At 44.1% G+C, this 11,856-nt stretch overlaps 1 protein-coding gene across 1 annotated transcript; it reads left to right on the top strand.

The window, feature by feature from the left end:
- Positions 1–1,718: 1,718 nt before the first annotated feature.
- Positions 1,719–10,781, top strand: pck2 (phosphoenolpyruvate carboxykinase 2 (mitochondrial)). Its single transcript, XM_069151446.1, has 11 exons — positions 1,719–1,997; positions 5,787–5,999; positions 6,072–6,256; positions 6,808–6,878; positions 7,079–7,214; positions 7,304–7,491; positions 7,665–7,827; positions 7,910–8,125; positions 9,255–9,392; positions 9,747–9,842; positions 10,283–10,781. Exons 1-11 carry the CDS (start codon positions 1,966–1,968, stop codon positions 10,750–10,752), a joined length of 1,908 nt encoding a protein of 635 aa, XP_069007547.1. The 5' UTR covers positions 1,719–1,965; the 3' UTR covers positions 10,753–10,781.
- The last annotated feature ends 1,075 nt before the right edge of the window (positions 10,782–11,856 follow it).

Raw genomic sequence — 11,856 nt, forward strand, 5'->3', positions numbered from 1 at the left:
CTTGAACGGCGCCAGTTTTTGTGTCTCGTTCAGGTTTAAAATCTTTTGAATTCCTTCCCATTATATTCACCAGACCTGAAATCATTTGTCGACGATCAAAAAAAAAAAAAATGAATCGGCCACTCTTTAAAAAAAGTTTTCACTGCCTACAGCGCTTCTCAAATGTGGGAATTTGTGGTTTTTCTTTGTCTGCTGTGATGCTTCATATTTTAAAAGTGTTTGACTGTTTTGAAAGTACACCACTAAATAATTTGTATCCCTTAATGGAAACCCTTTGGTTAAAAGAAACATTTCCTTTACTGAAAACAGGACAAATAACAGGGTTGAATAACAGAGCCTGGATTTTGACATTTTTGCTGTTTGTCATTGTGGTTGTTTGGAGCCAGAAGTGACCATATTTGGAGGAGTCGTAGAGGAGCGGTGGATCTGGCCATCGACTGCATTAAAAAAAAGTGACCGTAGCTACTGGGACTGAAAAGTGAGGGCAGAAGTGCCTTGAGATGTAATACCACTGAGGGCCACCAGGGGTTAACTCAAAAAAAAAAAAAAGGCTGTGGCTCCATAGACTACAATTCAACTTCTATTTTAAAATACAAAGTCAATACAAAAAAATGTCAACAAGTCATTATGACGTCATTCCTTACAATTAGTTTTCATATAATCTAAAAAATAATCCCATTTGTAGTTAGATATTAAACCTCAAAAAGCAGCATTTTGGGCGGCGTATCTATTTGATTGACAGGCCTATGGTGCAACACAGGTTTCCTCAATAGGTGGGCCTAGTGTCCTCTGGTTCCCGATCAGGTTGAGATTCACTGCTCCTCGTCCAAATATTATCAATTCTGGCTCCAAAATGGGAAGATGGAGACGGCCAAATCTCGAGACTTTCAGACGGGCAGCTTACAAATTAATGGCTGACTTCGCTGTTGATTGCTGCTTGACTGAGACACATCTGTGGAAATTATTGGATTTCAAACCATCTCCCAGTGTGCTTTGGATCCGGTTTTCATGTGATTTGTTTTTGCAGTTCAGACTTTCAAAAATCAATCTGGATATGAAAAAAAAAAAAAAAACCTGATTTGGGTTCTCCAGACTGAACATGGCCTTGATTCTTCCTGTTCCAAGAGTTGAATATCAGCATATCTGCACAAGTAAATCTAAACATCGTGCATCCCTAATGTGAGCACTTTTCTTTCCAATGTGTAATTCCACCCACTTGTTGCATTGCCAGAAAAACAGAAACACTTGCATATTTGCAAGAAATACTGACTGTATAACTAAACATTTGGTGCTGGTAACATCTTTCCTGTCATTCTGTAACATGAAACCACATTTCCTCTTGAGTGGGGAGTTTCGTTTGATCACCCGTGTTCAATCTCGTCCTCTATTTCCGCGACTCTGCTCGTGTTTCCGGGTTGTTCCTCCGCGCTTGCTCTTCTTGCGGGCGTGTTTTTTTTGCGCTCAGCGGTGCAGAAACGGTGGAAACTTGCATCATCCTGTGCGGGAGGGACGAGCAGCCGGTCGGTCGGTCCGAGAGAGAGAGAGAGAGGGGGGGGGGGAGAGAAAAGCGCACGACAGTGTGGACAACAAGCTGAGGAGGAAGTTCACTCCGGGATGTTTAAATGTTAAAGCGCCTCCTCCTGTCTCTCGGTGCCGAGTTTGACTTTGTGGAGCTGCGTGGATTTTCGTCGGAGGGGGGGGGGGGGGGGGAAGAAGAAGAAGTTATCAATCCACTGTGGTCGTGCAGCAGCAGCAGCAGCAGAGGCAGGGCAGCGTCCAGTTCACTGGTTACGAGCTGTTTCTTTCTGTGAATGTGCACGCTGAGCAAAGTGCAAGGTCCCCTCGGAGCACAGATATGAGCCGTGACCAGCTCTAGCCGCCGCTCTCTTCACCTCCTCTGCTAACTTATATGTGCCTTTTTACACTCTCCTTTTTTATAAGCTAATTCTCAGTTTTACACCGAAGATGTCGTGCCTTTTATTGGGAGTCATACGAAGGTGAGTTTTTGTTGATTTGAAATTTATTTAAAGACAAGTCAAATGATCAATGACAAAATTGGCGTTTTGGGGCTTTATAGGCTTCGTAGTACATAAAATTGGCAAAACATGTTTTGTTTTTTTCATTCGTTCATATTTAAAAATCTGTTATTGTTTGATTAATTTAAGACACTTTCTTTAAAAAAAAAAAAAAAAGAAGGAACCTTTTTTTCTACTCTGCACTTTTATTCTGAACATTTATTTTTCTTCAGGCTCGATGGGATTACAACATACAATTACTCCCATTTTAATCATAACTTGTATCAAAACTGAATAAAAAGCATAACATATAGTCCATTTTTACATAAGAGCTGTGTCATCTTGCTCCAATCATTTATTTTCAGGGGAAAAAAAAACATCTCAAGTTGTGTCTTGAGTTAATCTTATTTTGAAATATCCGTTGGCTGTCCGTTGCTATGCTGACAGAAACTTGCCAGACTTGATCTTCCAGACAGGTCTTGGATCAGAGGACACATTCATCTGTGTCTTTATAAGTTAAATAGCACATCAGACTGCGTGATATTGTTTTCAAACAGTGATCTTTCTACATTCCTTCTCTTTTACCCCTCATAGGTTTTGTGATGAGCTCACATCACACTCCAGGGAGTCTGGAGTCAAAAGTGAGCAATCGGGTGCATTACACGTGTGTGCTTTTATTCTGTCAATTACGCTGCATGTGAGAGAGTGAGTGACTGACACCATGGGAGGGCATGTGAGTTGGTGGCGGAGAGGCCCGTGCTGCTGTGCATTGTGTTTGTACTTCTGCCTGAGAGGCTGTTAATGGCTGGATGTCCCCGTGTGCTTTTCCCCGTGTACCCAGGAGGGAGGATAATGTATGCAGCACGTGTGCCTGTTCTCTGGAGTTGATACTCCTGCTTGTGCCTGCTTCTCACGAGTAGACTCTGCCCCCAAAAGAGTCTACTGAGCAGGATGTGTCCAGCGTTGAAGGGGGAGTGTAGGCGTGTCGGCCTGTGGTGTGTGAGGATTGGTTTGCTGCCTTGGAGGTGTGTTTGGAGAAAACTTGTGCAGCTGGAAGCCAGGAGGAACCATACCACACTGTGCCTCGACAGCTTTCACATTTCAGAGTGTAAATTCCTTAAATTAGACGATGCCGAATCGTCACATTTACTGTTTTCTTGACAGTTTACGTGTGTGGGGAAAAGTGCAGGGCTAAATTTGTCAAGTAGCAGCATGCCTGTCCCCCTTCAGGTGTGGGGGATGGGATGGGATGGGATGGGATGGGGAGGGAGGAGGGGGGGCAGGCAAAGGCATGAGGGGATGGATGACTGCAGGGGAAAATTGAGAGCGAATGTTATCGGAGTCTGCTCAGGATCTCTAGAAAGATGCAGCTTCTCCGATGCGAAGAACAAAGCCACTAAATCCCGGCCCGCTGCTTCAGCCTTCATCTTCTGTCTCAAGCAAGAAGAGGAGCAGCTAACAAAGTCTTTGCTCCTATTAATTAATTTCAAATTCAATCCAGGTCATCTCCTCTCCTAATCCCCGCCACAGTGGAGATAATATTGAGCACCACCCCAGTGGTTACAGTAATGAGCAGCACGATGGGGGGATGTTTGGGAACAGAGGGGATTTATATCCTATGTGTGGGAAAGAGACTGGAGGACTGCAGAGCAGACTGAGCAGACATCTAATGTCACACTATCATTAGTATTTGTTCAGTTTTCATTCTACTGATCATTTGTCTGCTCAGATGTTGACGTCATATCTTAAATTGGACAGAAGAGATTCATGTTTTGAGTGTTTATAGGTCAAGATTGTATGTTTTTACACTGAAACCACTTACACTATGTTACTGTTTAAAGTGATCACGATGAAGGTAGTTTTTCTTTAGTTCAGTCCATTGTTTTGGTCCTTTTTGTTCAGACATTCATGATCCCCAGAAGATGAATCCTACTGACTTCTGTAATCTGTTTAAATGTGTCAACAGCTACTGGATGGATTCCCCTCAGCCTCACACGGTTTAGTCTTAAAGAAAATCATTTCAAAAGCATGCTCAGAGGCTAAATTAAAATACTGAACATGGTAAATATTATACTTGCTAAACATTAGCATGCTGTCTTGTCATTGTGAGCATGTTAGCATGCTGATGTCAGCTCACGGCTTCACACAGAGCTTTTAGAAGTTTTATCGTCCGTAGTTATCAGTCTTTTATTTGTTTGTTCGGTTATAGTAACCGTTCACCAGCAACGCAAGCAGAGACCGAAAAAAAAAAAAAGTATGCTGCTTCACACAAATGAGTTGAAGAGCCAGCCTGCTGTGCTGCTTGTGATTTTTCAAATACAGTATAAGAGCTTTCATCAGTCAACATTGTGTTACCGAAAAAGTGACTTGTGTGTCACTGTGAGCTCCTCAACATGCCTGCTGCCTGTGTCCTGTACATTCAGAGCAGATTTGTGTGTGTGTGTGTGTGTGTGTGTGTGTGTGTGTGTGTGTGTGTGTGTGTGTGTGTGTGTGTGTGTGTGTGTGCGCAGCATGGTGTGCGTATAATGACACAGCTATTGCAGCCAGTTAGGAGCCACGTGCCGCCACTTGACGAGACGACAGTGTTGCCCTTTGTAACAAAAGTCAAAATGAAAGAGTGTGACTTTAATGGCCAATCAAATTATCTGCTACTTTACTACAACTAAAGTGTTTATTTACATTTCGTCCGGGCTTCTTGTGACCACGACGAGTATGAATTTCACATTTTTCTAAAGAGGTCACCAGGGGTCGTTTATAGTGCCCAGTACTTTGTTGTGCCATTGTTGGACAGACAGGACACCCACACACACACACACACACACACACACACACACACACACACACACACACACACACACACACACACACACACACACACACACACACACACACACACACACACACACACACACAGGCTTGTGTTTTAACAGTATACATCGCCACAGCCCTTTCAGTACTTTTTGTGAATATCATGCAGCGAACAGACAATAGCCCCCCCTCCCTCCCCCTCCTCCCCCCCGCAGGCCTCTTTGTGTGCAGAGAAGTGAGTTTGATGCTTTCAGGTTGCACTAATAACGGCAACAAAGACATCTCATTACCACAATGGTCACATAAACAGCAAAAAACTACAGTTTAGGGCTGTAAAAAACTGTGGTGAAAGTTTTTTTTGGTCTGATCTCTGGCTTTTACAGCTCTGTCACTGGTGGGGAAAAAAAAGAACGGGAACCAATGGAAAAGTCTGTAGGTTGCTGCTATCTGACTTTGATGTTTTAATCAATATTGCATCTGTAAATACAGGAAAAAAAATATAGTCTAGTATGAATGAATTAGAATCAGGTTCACTGAACAAGAAATATTTGTAATTCAGTTAATCTGCAATTCTGTCCCGTATCGCTGACCACGGTGACGTCAACGTCCCAAAAAGGCTTCAACGAGATCAGACGGACGGATGTGTAGTCTTCAGTTTTTCTGGTTTATTTTTCCTGACTCATGATAGGTTGTAGAAGTGTGTCCATAAATTGCACTGTCAGACGTTCTGATTTCTGTTCCCCTGTCGCTAAATACAATCAGGTTTTCTCTTTGATAATAAATGGAGTATTATCAGCTCATTGATTTTGCCTAACGGGGAATAAACAACAATTTATTTGTATTCTTCATGTGTCAAGTCCAACACATGCTTTGGTTCGTGAAGCTGTAGTCTCATAAAGTGGTTTCTGCATCAGGTTTGTTGTAACTTGTTTTAATTTCCTCTGATCGGTCCTCCTCCTTCAGGCAGGGCGGTGTTGGGGCGAGTGTCGGGGTCCGGTCCCTGGCCTCCATCCCCTCACTGCCCCCGGTGGTGGCTGAGTTTGTGAAGGGAGCTGTAGAGGAGTGTAAGCCGTCCGGTGTGCATGTGGTGACCGGGACGCCGGAGGAAACGGCCAACATCCTGGCGGGTCTGGAGAAGGACGGTATGGTCAAGAGGCTCCCCAAATATGACAACTGGTAAGAGCGTTTAAAACTGAACTCTCTCCTGAAGTAAGCTTTTCTGCATCTGACGAATTCTCCGCTTCATAGTTGGCTGGCGCGTACCGACCCGAAGGACGTGGCCCGGGTGGAGAGCAAGACTGTGATTGTGACCAAGAGCCAGAGAGACACCATCTCCATCCCTGCTGGAGGCGCTAAGAGCCAACTGGGCAACTGGATGAGCGAGTACGACTGGCAGAAAGCCAGGCAGGAACGTTTCCCCGGCTGCATGACAGGTAGGCTGGAGGACGGAAATGAAATCTGTGTCCACTGTTGAGAGGAGAGCGAGATGTGCTTTCATCTCTCTTTTTAAACAGACTCACTGAAAACATTGAAAGTTTATAATTTAGAATAGTAATATTTAAATGTGAACTTTAACCAACTAGTTTAAAAACAAACAAGCATAAAATAAGATGCTTTTCTCTTTGAAGAGCGACTTAACACAGGTTGAAAAGCAGCATTTCTTTCCAGCCTGTTTCACCACAAACCACACCGAGTGATGTCAGAGTCCGCAAACACTTGCACACCACTGCAGCATAGCTATGTTTTTCTACACATTACCCCCACCAGCTGTCCATCAGAGGAACAGCATGAAACTGGCTGCAGGACTGGCAGTTATGATGTCACTTCTGTCCTCATGCGTGTTACAAAGTCCAAGAAAAGGCTGTGACATCAAATATTAGAGAAAATATTACCTCATTTTTCAACTCTGAAACAATATTTACTACAATGAAGAAATACCTGCATTAATGTGTCGTGTGTGCGTCTGTGTGTGTCCTCTCTGTAGGTCGCACCATGTATGTGATTCCCTTCAGTATGGGTCCTGTAGGCTCAGCGCTGACCAAATACGGTGTCCAGGTACTGACTGTTGTTCTCTAAAAACTTCACATGCAGCAAAAAACACGCGGTGCTGCGCTGCTTTGTTGCTGTCAATTGCCGTCATTTATTACAGTGATTTATTTTGTAATTTAATAAGTTGCTGTTCCTTTTCATGGTTATTACCCAGTGAAAGTTCTCGGTTGTAAACCAGGTTGATAAACTTTTTGTTTTCCTTCAAGGTGACCGACTCGCCGTACGTTGTGGCCAGTATGGGCATCATGACGCGCATGGGCACGCCTGTTCTGAATAAGCTGGCGGAAGGAGAGGAGTTTGTCCGCTGTCAGCACACCCTGGGACGACCTTTACCACTCAAAGGTACGGATCCCAACAGCCTGAATCAAGTTATATTTTTGATTTGGATCACTTTTCATAAGATTTTACGCACTATCTCCTCTTCCTTCCAGCTCCACTGGTCAACTCTTGGCCCTGTAACCCAGAGAAGGTGCTGATATCTCACCTGCCGGACACCAGGCAGATCTTGTCCTTCGGCAGCGGCTACGGAGGAAACTCCCTGCTCGGGAAGAAGTGCTTTGCCCTCCGCATCGCCTCCCGCATCGCCAAGGATGAGGGCTGGCTGGCTGAGCACATGCTGGTGAGAACAGAGAACGACATGTTGTGGTTGTGACCCAAACCTGAAGAACCATTCCCGATGGGACTGGAAACGAGAACTTATTGTCAACAAGAAATAGTTGGTCTGAAGTGCTGCCAAAAAGCCTGCCCTTAATTCCTAACTTACAGTGGTAATATGTTTATTCACCTCCTCAGATCCTGGGAATCACCAACCCTCAGGGGGTGAAGCGTTACGTAGCGGCCGCCTTCCCCAGCGCCTGCGGTAAAACCAACTTGGCCATGATGAAGCCGTCTCTGCCGGGCTGGAAGGTGGAGTGTGTGGGCGACGACATCGCCTGGATGAAGTTTGACAGCCAAGGTGAGCGCAGAGGTCACGGACGAAGACTCGCTCTATTACTCCGCATGCGGCGTACTAAATCCAGCCTCTAATCCCCCTGTAGGTAAACTCAGGGCCATCAACCCGGAGAACGGCTTCTTCGGTGTGGCTCCAGGCACCTCCGACAAGACCAACCCCTACGCCATGGCAACCATTGCTAAAAACACGGTGTTCACGAACGTCGGTGAGACCAGCGATGGAGGAGTGTGGTGGGAAGGACTTGACCCTCCTGCTGCCGGAGTAACACTCACAGACTGGCACGGCAAAACCTGGACGCAAGGTAACGTCAGCCTGGACTGAGCAGGGTTTAAACAGGAGTTAGTCTCCAGAGTCCTGATTGACCTGAGAGCCAAAAATGCACTCTAAAAAAATAATCTTCTGACTTCTAATGAATAACAATGAATATTTCGTTTTGCTTTACTTTCACGTTTTAGCTTTAATCAGGTGTTTGTTTCATTGTTAACAGAGACTTATTATCATTAGTCCCGTTTGAAGTGTGCACCGAACAGTTGTAGTGTATACAGTGCCACCTAGTGGTAAACCAAAGCGATGTCATGTTTGGAAACGGATCGACATAATAACAAAGATTTCTTGTACTAAAAGTTACTCCAAGTGACCAAAAATAAAGAAGGTTTTCTAAGAATTTCAACTTAAAGTTTAGAGTAGATCATTTTAAAAGATAAAAGTTATTCACATCATTTTGTGGTGAAAAACTGTGATGAGCAGGGAGGAGGACTTTTTTTTTGCAAAAGTAAGAGTTATAAGAAATGTTCTTCGAACACTGAATGACAGTAAATTGATGAAACACTGAAGATTATATAATGCTTTGATTATGTTTGTGGTTGAAATCATTAGAAACACACTCACTTCTCCAACTTAATGCAATAACATAATAACACCACAATTGAAAATGATCACAGCAATGAGATATTTGTCAGTTGTAAAAATGCTGCAGTGCAGCAGTGATGACTCGAGTCTGTCACATCCTTCATCAGCAGAGAGCAAACAAACACTTGCAGCACTTTCACAGCCTCTTAATAGGATGCAGTTCATTTCATTTCCACTGGAGGTCACTGTCCGTTCTGTGCCCGTTAACACAGAGCTTTTTATTTTATTAGCCAATCACATCTTTTAGAAGAACGTATCCTACCTAGCAACGGTGTCAGCTACATCTCACTAAGATAAGGGTTTCAGAGTTGCTCTAAGAAGTTTACTAACTCACTCTTAAGACCACTTTGCTCAACATTTTTTTGAAGTTTGGAGCTCGCTGAGAGGAACTGTTTGTGAAGATCAGACACAGTATGAACTGAGATAAACAGCAGACAGCAGATAAGTTCTGGATCCAATCTCTCACATTAAACAACACTATGAACGCTGAAGGTAGAACAAACTGTCCTCTTTCTACACAGGAAGCTCGACACCCTGCGCTCACCCCAACTCCCGCTTCTGCGCCCCGGCGGCTCAGTGTCCCATCATCGACCCCCAGTGGGAGAGCGAGGAGGGCGTTCCCATTGACGCCATCATCTTCGGTGGCAGGAGGCCTGAAGGTTGGTGTCGACGACACAGATGAAGAGGTTTTTTTACTTTGACCTCGTATTAGAATTAGAGGGAAAAAGAAGCAGTAAAAATGTGGAGAATCCTTCTTTTCTTTCTTTGTTTCTACAGGTAGATTATTTCTAATTAGACAGTTTTTATATCCTGGAAAAGCTTTTGAAGTGACTTCAAGTATTTAAGTACACTGTGCACGGTCTGCCTGATGCAACACGATGTTTCTGTCTTCTTCTTTAACGTAATATAAGTTTGAGTCATTACAGCATAAACACCAGTTTCATATCAGCACAAGAACATTTATAACGGACAGAAGCTGTGCAGTAAACATGATGAAATGCTGATGTTGTCAGGAGTCCCTCTGGTCTACGAGTCTTTCAACTGGCAGCACGGTGTGTTCGTCGGAGCCTCGATGAGGTCAGAGGCCACAGCAGCTGCTGAGCATAAAGGTACGAAAATCCACATGATGCTCTGTTGAGCTTCAGGTTGATCCAGAATCCTTCTGTTGATGATGTATTTTAAGACAATGGTCAGACACGGACTTTAAATGAACTTTTCATGAATCAAACGAGCTCGACGTCAATCTAAAAACCTGCAGAGGTTTCTTCACCCGTGAAGCTAAAAAGTTCATTTTAAATAATCATTTTACATTTGACAACCTGTTTTTATACATTTTGGATACATGCATGATTGTATCTCGCTCTGAGTTGTATTGTTTCCTTTCACCTCTCCAGGGACTGCAGATAGAAATGAGCTCGTAGCTAGATGTGGTACAAAGCATCTTTTTGAGATGAATGTATTTTGTACATGCTCCCTCTTATAAATAAACTCAATAAACTAAACTGAAGCTTCATCACATTTACAAAGTATTCAACTGTTTTTCCTTCAGGCAAGATGATCATGCACGACCCCTTCGCCATGCGTCCGTTCTTCGGCTACAACTTTGGCGACTACCTCGCTCACTGGCTGAGCATGCAGAGCCGAAAGGCGCCGACTCACCTGCCCAAGATCTTCCACGTCAACTGGTTCAGGAAAGACCCGGCGAGCGGCGCCTTCCTCTGGCCCGGCTTCGGCGAAAACGCCCGCGTGCTGGAGTGGATCTTCAAGCGCTGCGGCAGGGAGAGGGAGGACGAGGCGGCCAAGAAGAGCATCATCGGCTGGCTGCCGGTCGACGGCGCCATCGAAACCAAAGGCCTCGGCGGCAAGGTGGATATGGGCGCCCTGTTCGACGTGCCCGAGCCTTTCTGGCAGAAGGAGACCAAGGAGCTGAGAGCCTACTTCACCCAGCAGGTCGGAGCCGACCTGCCGGCTCAGGTGGAGGCCGAGCTGAAGGCGCTGGAGGACAGAGTGCACAGTTAAAACCCTGCTGACAGGAAGTACAGCAGAAGAAGGGAGGGAGACACAGGAGTCGGATCAGAACCAGAGCCACTGACCGGGTTTACATACAGAGAGAAATGTGGAGCTTAGAAAGGCTTTTTACAGGTGAGCATCAAAACTGATGACCAGGTGGAGATACAAGCCACAAACATGGCAGCAGCTCCTATAAGAGCCTCGCTGCTCAGTCAGAATAATACAGAACTTATTCAATCACTAGTTAACCTTCTCTGTGCATGAAAACTCAGTCCGTGACCGCTGCCCTTCTCTGCATGAAGAGAAATCTGTTAGGAAAACCAAATGTACACTGCAACACCAACCTTACTTCACACTAATGCTGCAACACTTTGAGGGACCGGTGGCTGCGAGGGACGTGAATGTTCGGGTTTCCCAGAGAGAGAAGCTCATGTCACTACCTCCATTCACTCACAACTCCCGGCGTGGTGCTGGAGTACAATCAACCTCGTAGTGCCTTTTTGAACCAGGCAGCGTCCAGGCTGCGAGTGTTTACAGGCTGACGACCAAAGACCTTTTTTAAGGCTAAATTCTGAAAGGGCAGATAAAGTTTGAACACTTTTACGAAATAAAAGTTTTGAATTACATTTTCAATACATTATCAACTGAGTCTCACCAGATATTGCCCTTCATTTTAAATTGAGTGTGATATTACAAAAATAAAAGTGAGAACATTGTAGTCCAGGACTCCTATGAATTCTTCATCTCACCACTTTTGTAATGTTTGTGTTTAAACTGTAAGATTTCAGGTGATGTTTACTCACAATATGTGAAATGTTGGACCAATAAATGCAACTGAGATTACTTGGAATTTTTATTTGAAGTTGTATGCCAAGATTTTTATTACAGTGCAATGAATAAACATCTTCAAAAGCGGAAGCAGTGACTTCTTTATTTTTGCAGTAGTTTAACACATTTTTTTTTTTTAAAACGATGTAGCGGCACAAGAACAGTAAAAATAACATATTTAAACTAAATCTCATCTTTCACATCGCTGCTTTTTGTTATTTATATTTAAGTTCCCTGTTTACAGCTTTAAGACTTTTATTTCTGGTGTACATGTGAGATGCAGAT

Source organism: Embiotoca jacksoni, unplaced genomic scaffold (assembly GCF_022577435.1).
Source record: "Embiotoca jacksoni isolate LCO1_2020_lvr unplaced genomic scaffold, fEmbJac1.0.p SCAF_17, whole genome shotgun sequence".
Classification (NCBI taxonomy): Eukaryota; Metazoa; Chordata; class Actinopteri; family Embiotocidae; genus Embiotoca; species Embiotoca jacksoni.